Genomic DNA, 17,619 nt, shown 5'->3' with positions numbered 1-17,619 from the left:
AAATCACTAGATACGCCTATTCACGAATGTACGCCCGGTCGACGCAGTACAGATACGCCGTTTATGTAACGCATTATCAGGCCTAAAGTTATTCCATCAAATAGCTGGAATAGTAATGTTAAGTATGGCCGCCGTTCCCGCGTCGAAATTTGAACATTTTACGTTGTTTGCGTAAGTCGCCCGTGAATAGGGTTTTACGTCATTTACGTCCACGTCGAAATCAATAGGACTGTGCGGCGTACTTTGCCGCAATGCACACTGGGATATGTAGGCGGACGGCGCATGCGCCGTTTGTAAAATACGTCAATCGCGTCAGGTCAAGCTCCATTAACATAAAACACGCCCCCTAAGCTAAATTTCAATTAGGCGCCATTACGCTTGCCCGATTCACGCTACGCCGCCGTAACTTAGCAGGCAAGTACTTTGTGAATCATGTACTTGCCTCGCTAACTTACGGCAGCGTAGTGTAAACACGATACGCTACGCCGCCGCAAAGTTAGGACGCCCTTTCTGAATCTACCCCAATATTTGAGGACTGCAAGCGCACCAGTGGCACTGATTGGCCAGTATCACAAATCCAGATTGTGGTCCCAGTGCACAAGGGAAGCAAAGTGGATTCTATTTCTGAAGAAACATTTTTATCCAGATCTGTTCAGTGAAGATGCATACAGTATATAGAGTGCATGCATGTAGACTTGTATACGAGTACATGTACAGTATATACATGTACAGCGAAGCCTATGACAATACTGTATTCACAACTCCACTGAATGTTTTGCTATTTTATGTATGACTTGTTATGGAGAGAGCATGGGAACACATCCACTTAGAGGTCTTTCATTTCCAGGACAGATCTCCAGTCTTCTAAAGCAGACTTTGGGCTAGATTCAGGTAGGGCGACGTAAAATTGTGCGGGCGTAGCATATGTTATTTACGCTATGCCGCCGCAATTTAGAGAGGCAAGTGCAGTATTCACAAAGCACTTCCTCCGTAAGTTGCGGCGGCGTATCGTAAATCTGCCGGCGTAAGCGCGCCGAATTCAAATTGTCAAGAGGTGGGCGTGTTTTATGTAAATAAAACATGACCCCACGTAAATGACGTTTCTCACGAACGGCGCATGCTCCTAATCACGTCGCAAATAGTCAATGCTTTCGACGTGAACGTAATTTACGCAAAGCCCTATTCGCGAACGACTTGCGCAAAGGACGTAAAATTTTCAAAATTCGACGCGGGAACAACGTCCATACTTAACATTGGCTATGCCTCATATAGCAGGAGTAACGTTACGCCGGAAAAAGCCTTACGCAAACGACGTAAAAAAATCCGCCGGGCGCACGTACGTTTCTGAATCGGCGTATACAGCTCATTTGCATATTCTACGCTGAAATCGACGGAAGAGCCGCCTAGCGGTCAGCGTAAATATGCACCCTAAGATACGACGGCTTAGGAGACTTACGCCGCTTGTAACTTAGCCTAATTTAAGCGTATCTGGTTTCCAGAATACACTTAAATTTACGACGGCGTAGATTCAGAGTTACGACGGCGTATATACTGATACGCCGGCGTAACTCTCAATGAATCTAGCCCTTTGCCTTTTAGATCACACATGGATCCTTTCTAAAACTCCACCAGCTTTGGATGATCAAACATCTACTTGTGCTTTTGTCTCCTTGTTGTCCCTTCTAATATCTTATTTCTCTGCAGGCACAAAGATATCTACACATGGACAAACCCCACCTGTTGTGTGCACAATGTTATTATCGGGAAGCTGTGGATAGAGCAGTATGGGACAGTGGAAATTGTAAACCACAGGTAAACTAACATAACCCCCCCCCCCCCCCCCCCCTCCGAACCCCTTGTCATGGATGCTTCTAATAAATCACTTGAAGTAAATAATAGAAAAATCCCCCATGTATTATTGTTTTTTCTGTGACACGTAAAAGGAAACTGCTTATGCTGTGCACTCTCTTTGGAGAACCCATAGTGCTCTGGGAATCTTTTGCTATATGTGTAACCTGTATTTAACATTTATTTGTAAAATACTAATTTTCGATAACTAGCAAAGAAAAAACTGATCTAAAGCACATTCTTAAAAACATAAAGGATTCATTCTAGTTTCTTTTTTAAATTATTGGGTTTCAGTGTGCTTTATCTGTGCCCTCCCCTACCAGTAAACGGCTGGGACAGAAGGGTAATAACCAGTGTTAAATCAACTAAAACATTCTAGTCGACTAACTTAACCACTTGCCCACCGGGCCTATTTTGGCACTTCTCTCCTTCATGTAAAAATCTACATTTTTTTGCTAGAAAATTAATCAGAACCCCCAAACATTATATATTTTTTTTAGCAGACATCCTAGGGAATAAAATGGCGGTCATTGCAACTTTTTTCTCGCACAGTATTTGCGCAATCATTTTTCAAACACATTTTTTTGGGGAAAAAAACAGTTTCATGAATTTAAAAATAACAAAACAGTAAAGTTGGCCCAATTTTTTTGTATAATGTGAAAGATGATGTTACGCCGAGTAAATAGATACCTAACATGTCACGCTTTAAAATTGCGCACACTCGTGGAATGGCGCCAAACTTCGGTACTTCAAAATCTCCATAGGCGACGCTTTAAATTTTTTTACAGGTTACTATTTTCGAGTTACAGAGGAGGTCTAGTGCTAGAATTGTTGCACACGCTCTAACGCACGCGAAGATACCTCATATGTGGGGTTTGAACGGCGTTTACATATGTAAGCGGGACTTGCATTCGTGTTCGCTTCTGCGCGTGAGCTACTGGGGATAGGGGCGTTTTTTTACTTCACTTTTATTTTTATTTTTTTTGATCACTTTTATTCCTATTACAAGGAATGTAAACATCCCTTGTAATAGGAATCAGTGTGACAGGTCCTCTTTATGGAGAGATGTGGGGTCAATAAGACCCCACATCTCTCCTCCAGGCTTACAAGCATGAAATCGGTGAAAAAACATTCACCGATCTCACACCGACAGCCGCGATTGCGGCTTTGTTTACTTCCGGGTACCGGGTGTGACGTCAACTATTATCGTATAGAAAGTGTTTTATTGTTACACAGATGAAAAGAGAAACAATATACAGTACTGTTGTACCTAGAGAAAGAAGTACATTTTCTCTATACAATTGTTCCACACTTATGTCCTATGTGTTTCGCCCTGCGGCTTCCTCAGGAACATGTGTGGATATTTTTCTCGAATGAATAGTGAAACAGTAGTGTGAAGCGCGTTTGCTGGTGCTTCTAGAGCTGTGTCTATGCATGTCTTGTCCAGGATTTTAATCTTTCTTCAATAAACTTGGAATCTTTTATGCTGGAAGTGCCGTCACTTTTCTTTTTGTCTTATGGAACTTTATATTGTGGACTAGGCAGGCACCCGGCCATGACAGCAGTATGGGACTTTTATCTGGTGATCTTTCCATGAGCAATCTCTTCTGCTAAGTATTAGGGGGCTAAGGGGGGAAACTGCACACACAAGTTTTTTTATCTTGTATAGAATGCATTAAAGCAGAGGTTCTGCAGTATATCGTTTTTTTTTTTTTATTAGTGCAGTGATTGTTTTAATGCTTAGCAACTTGGTACTCAGGTGTTTAAGGTTTATAATCATCCCCAGTCTGAATTGGCCGAAAATTTAAACTTTTAAAAGTCGCTGCCGGAATTTGCCATTTTGCTTGTGGGCATTGTGAAGCCCACAAGCAAATACTTCTGGGGAGTGGTGAATGCTCGTCACGTGACCTGCTTGACGAGTCGCGTGACGAGTGAAATCCCGCGAGATTACGACAGTCGGCGTTGTGAATTGTCTCCTGGGATGCATGACACTGTGGACAGGAGACATTGGGGCGCTGGGGAAGAGAAAAGACAAGCCCACTCCCACGGGAGGGATACCAGGAAGTGTCTGCAAATGCTCCAGATTCCCGGTAATTAAGCACAATAAAAAAAAATGAATAGCCAAATGTTTATGTATATACTGCACTGATCTGGATGAGCTAAAGTGTATATTTAGGGTGACCCTCCGCTTTAAGTAAAAAAAAATCTTCTGCCTTTTAGAATGACTTGAATTCTTCCCTAGTGTAGTTCGGTCTGGGGATCCCATAATCGATGCTTATTTGCAGAATAGGGGGTTCTACTATTGGTGAAATGACTTTGGTACTGTGTTATTTTATAGTTTAGAGGTAAATAAGGCTTAACCAGGTTCTTCTTTAATCGGGTGTTTTTGTGTGTTTTTGTTTCAGCAATGGAGATAAATGCATCCTGAACTTCAAGCCCTGCGGCCTGTTTGGTAAAGAGCTGCACCGAGTAGAAGGATATATTCAAGATAAGAAGTAAGTACTGTAGTGATTAGTGTTCGCCTTTCTCTCCTGAGCATTACAAGAAATAAGCTGGCCATATACCAGAAAATTTTTGTATGAAAATTCTCACAACATTCGATGACTGGACAAATTTCATTCAAAAGCACTTTAAAGGTTTTTTTTGTTTACTTTCAGTTTTGGAATGAATGATCTTTCCCACACAAAAACCCTCATACACTGTTATAGAAATGTGTTTTAATAAAAAAAAATTGCTCCATTTAATTTTTTTTGTTACCACAGTCCAAAGCAAATTTTCTCCCATTAAAGATTATAATATCAAGTGAAAGTTCTTAAAGCGGTTGTAAACCACTCTTGGATATTTTTACCTACAGGTAAGCCGATGAGGTGGCTTACCTGTAGGCAAAATAAATATCTCCTAAATGTGCACCGTTTTGGAGATATTCACCCTGCTTGCAGCCGCTGACGTCAGCGGCGCATGCGCTCTGAAGCTTCTTCAGAGCTTCTTACCTGAACTGAGGGCTTCATCGCGGCTTCAGCCACTCACAGCGCCAGAGCCTACAAACCCAGAAGAAAGGTTGGGGGAACATATCAGCCACTCCACTCCATGTCTCCACCCAGTTCTCCTCCGTGCACCCGGTCCCCTTGTGCAATAACGACTCACCGGATCCTTGGACCCAAAAGTGGTGCATCTAGTAACGCTTATTGGGAGCCTTAGACTTGGAAAGCGGGTGAAATCGGTATGTGCGATCTTCCTCCACAGATCCTCGTATGTAAAAGTAAACCGCATACAGCAAGATCATAGTGCAACCCATTTATTAAAACAGAAAGTATAAAAATATCCACTCACATTTTATTGTGCCCAAACCGGCACTAGCAGGATTCAGCAGTTTAGGCTCTCCCTCCGCGTCACCGTCCTTCCCCCACCAACGAGATAGCAACCCGTCATGTGTTCCACCGCCTGAACCTCGTTAACCGGACGTGACGTCAGATGTATCTTGTCTCCGCTTCAACACGTTTCGCCACCCTAGCTAGAAATGATGGGTGTTGAGAGGATTGCCTATCCCCTTGTAGGTCTCTCACTTCTGGGACCAGCTATGACTTTTGCCTCTAAATCGGCCAATATAGAGTTTGTAATACGATCGTCCTGTTTTCTCTGGTGGAAGGGGAACTTTTCCTGGTGGGTCACAGAGATTATACAGTTGTCACCAATGTCCCCATGTGAAGGTTTCCCCTTATCTCGTGTTCCTGAGACCTTTTGAAAATTTTGGGTTAACCATCATTTCTTGACTTGGGCACATTTAGCATTAGAGAAAGGGTTTTATTGTTTCCTCATTCAAAGCAACACTAATCATTGCACCTAGTTTTTCAACGTATTTAGTTATTATCGAAGGTGTGTACTTTCTGGAAATTAGGATTTTCAAGATGCTGGCGTATACTCGTGGCGCATCATAACAGTTCATTTTTTTTTTTTTATTATAATGGTGTACTGATCCAAGTGTCTCGTAATCCATCTTGTACCTAAGCCTCTCGTCAATTTTTCAAATGTTTTTTGTTTTTGTGATAATGCAGCGGGGGGGGGGGGGGGGGATGTGAAATGTGAACTCCGTTATTAGATCTTGTCCAATCTGTCTTATTAATAGTCTGCAGCATGACAAGCTGGCCCTGAACACTCATCATTCACCCACACAACAGACGGGTTCTGTCAACATCCAGTTGATGGACAGTGCATCTGGCCCTGACTTCTTACTATGGAAGGCCTTCTGGAAGGGACAGATGAGAAAACCCTTTCTGCCATAACCCAGAGCTTCCTTGTTTATGTTGCTGAGAAATCCAAGGCTCCACTGACAGACTCAGAACATTGCAGCTCAGAAAGATTTTATTGCTCAAGCTTAGACCCAGCATTTAAGTGTTTTTCATATTTTTGAGCACTTTAATCAGCTGACCCTTAGTTATAGTGAGAGCAGAATACACAGATCAACCATAACTTTGACCACCCTCCTAATATAGGGTAGGTCACCTTTTGCCACCAAAAGCAGTCCTGAACAGTTGAGGCATGGACTCCGGCAGACCTCTGAAGAGTGATATTTGGTACTAAGCCATCAGTAGCTGGTAAGTCTGGTAAGTTGCAAGGTGGGTTCTCCTGGACCTGTTTTTCCAGCACATCCCAAAAAAGCTCAATTTGGATTGAGATCTGGACAATTTGAAGATTAAGCCAACACCTCAAAGTCATTGTTGTTGTGTTTTTCAAACTATTCTTAAACCATTTTTGCAGTTTTCCCACTGACAAATGATCAGTCTATAATTTTAATGGTAGGTTTATTTTAAGAGCGAGAGACAGAAAAACAACAAAAAGTTATACATTGATTCGCATTTTAATGGGTGAAATAAGTTCTGTATTTATCGGCGTATAACATGCACCTTTTTCCCCTGAAAATGAAGGGCAAACCATGTGTGCGTGTTATATGCTCATAAATTTACCGGGGCTGCCTCGGAGGCAAGGGGGGAAGGACGAGCATTGCCGGATTACACAGAGTCAGGATCTCCTTTTTACTTGGTGGCAACTGTAATACGAAGTCCCACCTCCTGGACCGGCTCCTATGATGGACGTCGCACATCCCGGCATTGGACCAGTGTTCTATCTATCATATGAGCCAGTCCAGGAGGCGGGACTTCATATCGCAGCTGCCGCCGAGTAAACGAGAGATCCCCGCTCTGTAATCCGGCATCTCTGCATTGATGGGCAATGGTGAGGCTGCATATGGGCACTGATCAGACTGCCTTGATGGGCACTGACCCTTATTTTGCTTCAAAGTTCTTTTATTTAAAATTTACGTTTTTTTTCTTGAAACGTCTCTCTTAAAATTATGGTGCGTGGTATACGCCGATAAATATGGTATTTGATCCCCTATCAATCAGCAAGATTTCTGGTTCCTAGGTGTCTTCTATACAGGTAACAAGCTGAGATTAGGAGCACAGATGTCTTTTGAAATCGTCCCCGAAGTTGCCAAAAGTAGTGCAGTAACTACTTTTGGAAATCGGTGCGGCGCTTCAAATTGGGTGTCGCACTGATTCAGACAGTGGCGTTGGCGGCAAAAGGCTGCGATTTGGAATGCGATTTGACATCGCCCCGATGTTAATGAGACGTCATTAGTGCTCCTAATCTCTGTATAAAAGACACCTGTCCACAGAAGCAATCAATAAAACGGATTCCAATCTCTCCACCATGGCCAAGACCAAAAAGCTGTCCAAGGATGTCGGGAACAAGATTGTAGACCTACCCAAGGCTGGAATGGGCTACCAGACAATCGGCAAGCAGCTTGGTGAGAGGGTTGGTGCGATTTATTTGTAAATGGAAGAAACACGGTTTCAACTGTCGATCACCCTCTGTCTGGGGCTCCGTGTAGGTTCTCACCTTGTGGAGTTTCAATAATCGTGAGAACGGTGAGGAATCAGCCCAGAACTACACAGAAGCATCTTGTCAATTTCAAGGCATCTGGGACCATAGACGAGAACTGGGTGAAAGTGTTGTGGTCAGATGAGACCAAAATCAAGCTCTTTGGCATCAACTCAACTCGCCATGTTTGGAGGAGAAGGAGTGATGCCAAGAACACCATCCCCACTGTCAAACATGGAGATGGAAACATTATGCTTTGGGGGTGTTTTTCTGCTAAGGGGTCAGGCCAACTTCACCACATCAAATGTGTTAAAGAAAATAAGATTCATTAGACCAGGCCACCTTCTTTCATTGCTCTGTGGTCCAATTCTAATACTTACTTGCCCATTGTAGGTGCTTTTGGCAATAGACATGGGTCAGCATGGGTATCCTGACTGGTGTGCAGCTATGCAGCTCCATACAGTACACAACAAATTGTAGTGCCCATTTTTTTTTCAACATATCAACTTAAGGGGAAACATGTTTACTTGCTGCTTAATATATCACACTGGTTTTTAGATGCCATTGTAACAAAATAATGATTGTTATTGACTAACTAACCAGTCAGTGGTCAAAAAGTTGAGGCTGATTGCTGTATATTTGCTCTGTAAAGGGAAATTGCAAGGGACACGTGAAACCGAACCCTGAGTGTTAATGCAATCCAGCAAATACTGCATTTGCTTAATCAGAAGGTCTAGTCAATTTATTATAATGGGCTGCAGCCAGATTTCACACAACTTTTCGTAAGTGCAGTGGGTAGGTGTGCTTCCTGATTACTCTGCTTTGTACTGTCCCCACTCAGATTAGTTTCTGCGCCTCATCATTGATTGTTCTACAGCATAGATGATGGCCATTGTTTACTCTTGGTACACACCGTTAATACATGATGGTGTTGCTCTTTTCATAGCAAGAAGAAACTATGTATGATATACGGCAAGTGGACAGAGTGCTTGTGGAGTATAGATCCTTTTACGTATGAGGCTTACAAGAAGTCAGAAAAGAAAGGAGGTGACCAACTGAAGAAAAGTAAACAGGTGAGACCTGAGAAACGGGTGAGACCTATTGTCATTACCAAGGCTGGGAATTGAAGACCACCTAGACTCATTCCAAAGACGGAGCAACTAGCCACATAGACACCGCCTCATAACTAATTTCTTGGCCACACAGACTTATTCGGAAAGCATACATGAGAGCAAATGGGCAACTAGATGCATCCCCTGGCCTGAGAAAGGGGGACAAGGCCACCAAGACTCATTCCAGGGCTTGAGAAGTAAAGAATAGATCAGCTAGTTTCACTTCAGATGTGAAAGGGGGGATAGACCATTGAGACTCACTCCGGTGTCTAGGAACTTAAAAACTTGACCACGGAGACGTATTTGGAGACTATGAACTTAAGACTTGACTACTGACAAGTACAAAATAGAGGACTTGGACACTTAGGACAAAGAAATTAGAAATTCACCATCTAGACTTTGTTCCAAGGCTAAGATATCAAGGCTAAAAAATCTAGGCAACCCTCCAGGGAATTTTGAGTCTCACTGCCAAGTATTAAAAACTGGACCATCTAGTGTCATTCCAGGGGCTGTGAAGCAATAAGGAGATCACATATAATAAATCTGATGTTTATTAAGTTAAGAATAGTTCATATTGACTATTGGGGGGTGGGGGCTGAGAAGTGAGTAATAGAGTTGGTAAAGTCACTGCTAAAGACTGAAAGGTCAACACTAGACCAGTTATACTCATTCTTACGTAAAGCGGGAGTTCACCCATAAATGCTGTTTTTTGCTCTTTTACCCTTCGATGCAAGCTCATTTAGTCTAGGGGAATCTGCTAGTTTTAAAATCCGAGCATTACTTACCGTTGTAGAGGGCGATCTTCTCCGCCACTTCCAGGTATGGGTCTTCGGGACTGGGCGTTCCTTCTTGATTGACAGTCTTCCGACAGGCTTCCGAAAGGCTTCCGACGGTCGCATCCATCCCGTCACGAGTAGCCGAAAGAAGCCGAACGTCGGTGCGGCTCTATACTGCGCCTGCGCACCGACGTTCAGCTACTTTCGGAAAATCGTGACGCGATGGATGCATCGGAAGCGTCGACGCGTCAGAAGCCTTTCGGAAGCCTGTCGGAAGACTGTCAATCAAGAAGGAACGCCCAGTCCCGCAGCCCATACCCGGAAGTGGCGGAGAAGATCGCTCTCTAAAAAGGTAAGTAATGCTCGGATTTTAAAACAACTAGCCGATTCCCCTAGACTAAATGAGCATCCATCTAAGGGTAAAAACAGCATTTTACCGGTGAACCTCCGCTTTAAAACCCAGTTCCAAGTGCCATGCCCATTCCCCTGACTGTATTTTTTTTTAAAGTTTTATAATTGTTTTTAAATCTACCTTTTCTGTAGTCTTATGTCCAGTCTTGTGATGCCACAAAGGTCCTCTTCATCTTCGCCTCTTCTCTAGGTTGGGTGGTTCCTACTGATGCACAGAGTGGCACTAATGAGATGACTTCAATGCCACTCTCTGCACCATTACACTGTGAATGAAAGGCGTCATAGTGCCCTCACACTGGGAGACATTCAACCTGGAAGACTGCTGACATCTTGTGGCCAAGAGGGGGTACTGTGGGGGACATCTCCGAATTACAGATGACTATTGCAGCCTGCAAACTGCTTTTGGATATTTATAAAAATAATAAAAAATTAAATTTAAGCTCACTTCAAGGATTGAGATGCGAGGGCTGACCTACCTAGAGATATCTTCAAGGCTGAATTACCTAGAGATATCTTCAAGGCAGCAAAGTAAGGAATAGATTACTCACTTTCTCTCACACCTCATTGACTATAGAATGAAGAGAGTTCGAATCCAGACAGTGACGAAGCTGATGATATGCCAGAAATCCATGAGACTGTGCAGGTCATACCTGGCAGTACCCTTCTATGGCGGATCAGTAACCGACCTTCAAACTCCTCTCAGGTGAGCACAGAACCCTTTATAGTTTTTTTTGTTTGTTTTTTTCTTATTATATAAAATTATCATTTTTAGTCACTCATAATTGGAACTCTTTTTTAGCTGTACTATAGTACTAAATAACAAATCCAGACTTGGTAAAGAATGTGTGATTTTCTGCTGTGATAAGAATGATCGATTCATGTGCGATTCTACATTTTCTAACATTCTCACTTTTTTCCTCCCAAGATGTACAATTTTACCCATTTTGCTGTGGCTCTTAATGAATTGGACAAAGACATGTTGGCAGTATTGGCCCCTACAGACTGCCGGTTAAGACCCGACATCAGACACATGGAAAGCGGGGATCTAGGTAAGTGTCTGGGTTGGTCATCTCTCTTTTATACTTGTGTGATTCTGTTAATATTGTAGCTCCTTGGTTATGCTGTAGTTAGCATGGGGTTAGTTGTTTTGTTTTTGTATGTGAATTTTCTTCCTTTTTAATATTATTATTTTATTTTTTTTCAGATCAGGCTAGTAAAGAGAAGGAACGATTAGAAGAGAAGCAGAGGGCGTCCAGAAGGGAACGAGCCAAAACAAATGAAGAATGGAACACAAGGTATTGCATTTACAAATACATGCTGTGATTCCTGACTGGAGGGCTTAGCCTGCCCAAGCTTTTAAGATTGCTGACCATTGTTTGCGCAAGTTGGAGCAGCCCTGCAACCTACAGCTGTTAGGGTTTCTTGAACCCCACGAGCCTTGCTTCTGTATGCTTACACTTGGCTATTTCCGCTAACCTCAGTCAGAATAAGGTTTTGCTTTTACCGCTTGCCGGCTGCCCTTTAGCAGTTTTACCGATACATGGCGTCAGCTGTGCGCCGGATAACGTGTATGTATACTTGATTCCGGAAATCCACCTGCAGGGGGGCGACGTGCTTCTGCTGTGATCATTCACAGCAGAAGCCGATCTGCTGGTGCGGGGCACTTAATGTCCTCAGGCACCCACAATACACAGATAACTGAGATATGCCTCTGTAAACAAGGCATATCTCCGTTCTGACAGTGGGGGGAAGAAATGCATTCTGTGTTCCTGCAAAACAGAAGCTAAAGTCCATCTCTTCCTCTTATAACTGTAGCACACATTGGCTAGGCACACAATAAACCCTTTGATCGCCCTAGATGTTAACCCCTTCCCAGCCAGTGTCATTAGTACATTGACAATACAGATTTTTAGCACTGATCACTGCATTAGTGTCACTAGTTCCAGGCAAAGTGTCAGAATGTCCACAGCAATATCGCAGTTTTGCTATAACTCACTGATCGCCACAATTACTCGCATTAAAAAAAATGTAATAAAAATTCCATAAATATATCCTATAGTTTGTAGACACTAATATTTGCGTAAACCAATCAATATACACTTATTTAGATTTTCTTTTCTTTTTTTTTTTAACCAATAACATGTAGCAGACTACATATTGACCTAAATTTAAGAAGAGATTCTTTTTTTTTTTTTTTTTAATTGTCGGCCTTTTTTTGTTTTATAGCACACAAAAATAGTGGTGATCAGATACTACCAAAAGAAAGCTCTATTTGTGGGGGAAAAAATTGCATAAAATTTATTTGGATACAGTGTCAGTTAAGGTAGAGTGCAGATTCGCAAACAATGGCATGGTCATGAAGGGGGGAGTATATCTTCCGGAGGTCAAGTGGTTAAGGCTGGGTTCACACTTTTACGGCAAACCCCCCCGACGTTGCAAACGCATGACGCGTGAAAATCAATGTTTTCCTATGGTAGCCATCTTAACTGGTCTGACACAAGTTGGTCCGACTTTGAAAATGCTCCCTGCACTACTTTGGTCCGACTTTGATCCTACTTCAGCCCATTGAATATCATTGAAGTTGGATCAAAGTAGGATCCCTGTCCTTACCATCCGACTTGTGACATCCGACATGGTGATTACAGCAGCAGTAAAATAGGATTTTTTTGTACTCACCGTAAAATCCTTTTCTCTGTCGTCCATGGACGGACACAGCCTTCACAATTCTTGACATATGGGTTATGTTCCTGTACACAGGAGAGGCGATAGATGGAACATAACCTACTTCCAAGATTATAAGGAAGCTGTGTCCGTCCATGGACGAAAGGGAAAATAGGATTTTTGTACTCACCATGGACGGACACAGCTTCCTTATAATCTTGACTGTAGGTTATGTTGCGTCTATCACCTCTCCTATGAACAGGGACATAACCCATATGTCAAGACTTGTAAAGGCTGTGTCTGTCCATGGACGACAGAGAAAAGGAATTTATGTCACACTGGGATTGTTTTTATTGGTCAAAGAAAAAGTCGTACTATCTCAAAGTCGGATCAAAGTAGTATCCTGTTCATTCAAGTCGAATGGATGTTGGACCAACGTAAAACTGATGTAGGACAGATGTCGCAGAGCAAAGTAGGATGAAAGTTGTACTACTGTCATGTCGTACCAGTGTGAACCCGGCCTTAAGCCTTTGTAGGCCTGGCTTAAATGAGCTCTCAATGATGACATAATAGCTGTTCATAGGCTAATTACGGTTTTCTCTCCTGTGTTCTTGCTGCCCAGGGTCACTAAAGCGTTTTGACTTAACAAGGTCCCACCTGAAGTCACCAAATTTTGTATTGTTTTTTTTTGGGCCGGGTTTCCTCTTGTAATTTCACAGTTAGTGGGGCAGAAAAATGTTGATTTTTCACTAAACAACAGGATTAGAATTTGAAAGTTGCTGCAGTCCTATCAACAGCACTCGAAGGCTAAATATTAAAACAAATCCTATTTCAATCAATGGTATGTTTCTGTATAAAGTAATTTTATTTCCTGGCCAGCCATCTAGAGAATTCATGAGAGTCTGACTTATCTGATTTAAGGTGGACCTGAACTCAAAAACATACTGATTTCCCTTTGGAAGCTGAAGATCACTGAAGTACTCCAGTGATCTCCACTTTCTTCTGGGTTCTGCGCTGAGCGACTACCCTACTACATTCTGAACTCAGGAGGTTGTCCAATGTTTCAGAGTTACACAGGACACCTTCGTTGGGTATGTGCTAATCGTCACATGCCTGATGAAGGGGTCCTGTGTGACTCTGAAACGCACTACACTGTTCTGTGATGTGATCTTTCTTCAAATCAAGAACGTTTGGACGAAATTAAATGTTCTTGGTGTGCTGGCGAATATATACATTATCGCACATTCAGAAAGAGACCCAGTGTAGAACAAGGCATGGTAAGTCAGTATTGAAGAAAACAGTGACTACTAGAAAACAGTGACTACTAGTGGTTACTAATCCTTATGCCGCGTACACACGACCGTTTTTCATGACGTAAAAAATTAAATTTTTTAAATTGGTCATTAAAAACGATCGTGTGTGGGCTCCAGAGCATTTTCTCGAAGTAAAAAATTGTCATTAAAAAATTTAGAACATGCTCAAATTTTTCTCATCGTTTTTCACGTCGTGAAAAAACGGTCGTGTGTAGGCTTTAACGACGGGAAAAAAACGCACATGCTCAGAAGCAAGTTATGAGACGGGAGCACTCGTTCTGGTAAAAGTAGCGTTTGTAATGAAGATAGCACATTCGTCACGCTGTAACTGAAAAGCACGAAGACTGAAAAGCGCGAATCGTCTCTCACCAAACTTTTACTAACACGAAATCGGCAAAAGCCGCCCAAAGGGTGGCGCCATCCGAATGGAACTTCCCCTTCATAGTGCCGTCGTACGTGTTGTACGTCGCCGCGCTTTGCTCAAGCTTTTTTTTTTTTCACGATCGTGTGTAGGCAAGGCAGGCTTGACAAGAATCGCAGTGAGAAAAACCTAGTTTTTTCTAGACCATTAAAAATGGTTGTGTGTACGTGGCTTTAGACCTTGGCATGACTTTTGTTTTTTTGGGCACAGCTTCTGTTCCTCATTAAGCAGCCCTAAGTTATGAAAGTTTAACCGATATCTGTCTATTATGTTGATTGAAGCTAAATGCCGTCAGAAACAGACAGTAGGCTATAGAAGCCAAAGATGGCTCTATTTTCTTTCCTTCGACCACGGTTAGAAGCAGAAAAAAAAATTCTCGATTCCCCCATCAACACTATTAGGCTCTGCCAGCAGGAGGGGGCACAGTGATTACTGCCAGCGGCTTTTGGTGTTGGCAGTAATCAAATGTGTAAAATACAACAGGCTGGATGTACCCAAGTTGATCAATGGATTGACTTGGGTACAATTAGCCTTCCCATTCATGTATTGAATCCTGACCGGTGCCTGCTGAACTAGCTGACTTTCGATTTATATATGGCCAACTTGAGTTACTCAAGAGATTATCATACCCCTGATTTCATGGCTGTAATGCAGCCATGTGATCAGGATCTTCAACAACAAAAAACATTGCCAGTCTGCTGCTTGCTTTTGATTTTCACACTGAAATAATGTTGAGATTTTCAGTTAAAGATATTGCATGCAAAGCTCTCTTGTGACCTGCCACTTAGAATTGCCTTTGGGGCAGTGGTGGCTGGTGCTAAATAATTCTGGGGGGGGGGGGGAGATGGATGGGAAGGGGACAATCGGCAGAGCCCCCTCTTTTTTAAGTGTATTTTGTGTGTGTACTCGAGAGAGGAGCCGGACTGCAGGAGTTGGGAGTAGGCAGGCCTCCCCCAGAGGCAATCTGCCACCTTTCTCCATGCCCCGCGTGGCAACGGCGGGTGTGTGAGGGGCCCTCCCACACAGCCCACCCTACCTGCTCCGCTTTGAAGCCCAACGGGGCAGAGGGACTCCCTATAAGGGAGTGAGAGGATTTGCCCACTCAACCAGCCCCGTAAGTCCTTCGCCTCTCTTTTTTAGAGACCGCGTGGTCAAAGTTCGTGCATGTTAACCCAATTTCGAGTGCGTGTAAGTGTAGTGGTTTTTGTGGGAGGGGGGTGGGCATGCTAAGCGCAGGCTTACCTCGCATAGCACACCCACTGGGAGCCGGGCTGAGACCACCAAACTCAATTCACATGTAGCCGAGACCGGAACCTGAACCCCTGGCTGCAGAGGTGAATGGCTTGTCAGCACAGTGCCAATCGCGTTGAGCCACAGCAGCTCCTGGAGCCTCAGGCTCTAATCGTATGCTTAAAAAAAAATCCTGCTGGAATTAATGCGTCAAGCACCCTGCATGTAGATTAGGAGCCAGGCGCATGGTTTAGGGGGCTGTGCCCCGTATGGACGGGCCACCAATGCATTGGGGACAGTCAAGGTAAAAGGGACGCAAGTCATCAGAGACCTATCCTTCTGAAAATGCTTGTTTCTTGGCTGTCTATAGCTTTAGTAGTCACCGACTTGGAACAAGCTGCAAACCTAATCTGCATACTTGCTCCTGGTCTGTAGTTTAGGCAGCTGGCATTTTCATAAGGAGGTCACCAGCCTCTGTATTATTTCTCCAAGTTCAGATTGCGGTGAAGAAGGATTTATTTCTGTGTGGTCACACTTTTCACCTGTCTGCCTTCTGTTTTGTAACCCGCTCCCTCTCTCTCTTCCAGGTGGTTCACACATGGAACTAATGCGCACACTAAGACCGCAGACTGGATCTACACAGGAGGATACTTTGATAGAAACTTTACAGACTGTCACAACATTTATTGACACCTCCTCCTTCCCTCCCTGGACTCCTCATATCTGACCTAAGCACCATGTCGCCATTTGCACCGGAGCTGCGGCTCGCTAACTGTGTCTGTGGGGAGCGGGTGTACATTTAAATATATTTATAGATGTATATGCACCTCCTTATTATTATTTTTTTTTTCTTTTGGAAACATTTTAGGAAACATTCTTGTTCAGCAATCAGGGAATTAATTATAAAACTATTTTTGGTTGCCAAAAAAATAAAATGAAAGCATGGGTTTGTATATGCCAGCGTACATATCTGTGTATAAAGGGCGCACAGGTGTCAAATTGTAGCCAGCAGTACGGAAACCTTTAACCATTTCTGTGTAGTCCTTTTTTTCTTTTATGCTAATTTTTAATTTTGAGGACATGTTTTAAGTGCCTGTCTGTCACCCTGTCCTCCTTGGATGGTAGCTCCAGCTTTTAGGGTGGAGTCTTGTGCATCATAACTAACTTTCCAAAATGAATCTTTTTAATTTTGAATGGATGTCATTGGGTTGAATTGACCAATTTGGCTTCTTTTGCCTCTCTCACTCTAGAGGGTGGGGTCTCAGCACCCAGGTTCTCAGCTCCACCCACTGCCATGATCATTTACTTGAGGTTCTCGCTCTCATAGCTACTGGAAGAGGGAGACACAATGGCCATGCTGGGAGGCTCAACTGGAAATTCCAAAAGAGAAATTTTATTTCTAGAATTAAAAGATACTTGAGGAGTTGCAGTACTTTGACCCACCAGTGCCAACCCTGTATTTAAAATCGGTTTTGAGTGGGTTTTGGCAACCTCCTTACTATATAAGTGATGTTTGGTGGTGACAAAGAGATCTGTACAGAGAGAATGGGGTTGCTATTACTGACCTCATCTTGTTTATTTCTCTAATTAGGAACAAGCAAACAGATCGTGTATTCAGACATCACTGGCTGCATACTTGCTGTGCATAACTCAAGCTAAACACACAGGGCTAGATTCAGCAACAACATACGGCGGCGTATCTCCAGATACACCGCCGTAATTTCAAATCTGCGCCGTCGTATCTTTACGCCGATTCTCAAAGGCAGATACGTTGAAAAAATAGGCTTCCTCCGCCGACGTAACTTGAATACGCCGGCGTATAATTGTGTGCAATTTTACGCTGGCCGCTAGGGGCGCTTCCGTAGATTTCAGAGTAGAATATGCAAATGCGCTGGATACGCCGATTCAGAAACGTACGTGCGCCCGGCGGAATTTTTTACGTCGTTTGCGTAAGGCTTTTTCCGGCGTAA

The 17,619-nt window shown here is 43.2% G+C and overlaps 1 protein-coding gene across 2 annotated transcripts in view; it reads left to right on the top strand.

Annotated features, from left to right (window-relative positions):
* The window catches only part of OSBPL2 (oxysterol binding protein like 2), a 153,073-nt gene extending 136,392 nt beyond the window's left edge, over positions 1-16,681 (top strand). For both annotated transcript variants that reach the window (XM_040331194.1, XM_040331193.1), the window contains exons 8-14: positions 1,705-1,812; positions 4,254-4,343; positions 8,672-8,798; positions 10,599-10,727; positions 10,950-11,073; positions 11,229-11,319; positions 16,237-16,681. In XM_040331194.1, coding sequence (XP_040187128.1) covers positions 1,705-1,812; positions 4,254-4,343; positions 8,672-8,798; positions 10,599-10,727; positions 10,950-11,073; positions 11,229-11,319; positions 16,237-16,339 — 772 coding nt within the window. In that variant the 3' untranslated portion in view covers positions 16,340-16,681. The remainder of the gene's footprint in view (positions 1-1,704; positions 1,813-4,253; positions 4,344-8,671; positions 8,799-10,598; positions 10,728-10,949; positions 11,074-11,228; positions 11,320-16,236) is intronic.
* Positions 16,682-17,619: the final 938 nt, after the last annotated feature.

The sequence above is a fragment of the Rana temporaria genome, chromosome 12 (assembly GCF_905171775.1).
Source record: "Rana temporaria chromosome 12, aRanTem1.1, whole genome shotgun sequence".
Lineage (NCBI taxonomy): Eukaryota > Metazoa > Chordata > Amphibia > Anura > Ranidae > Rana > Rana temporaria.
The sequence above is the reverse complement of the archived record's forward strand: the minus strand, read 5'-3'. Positions and strand labels throughout refer to the sequence as shown.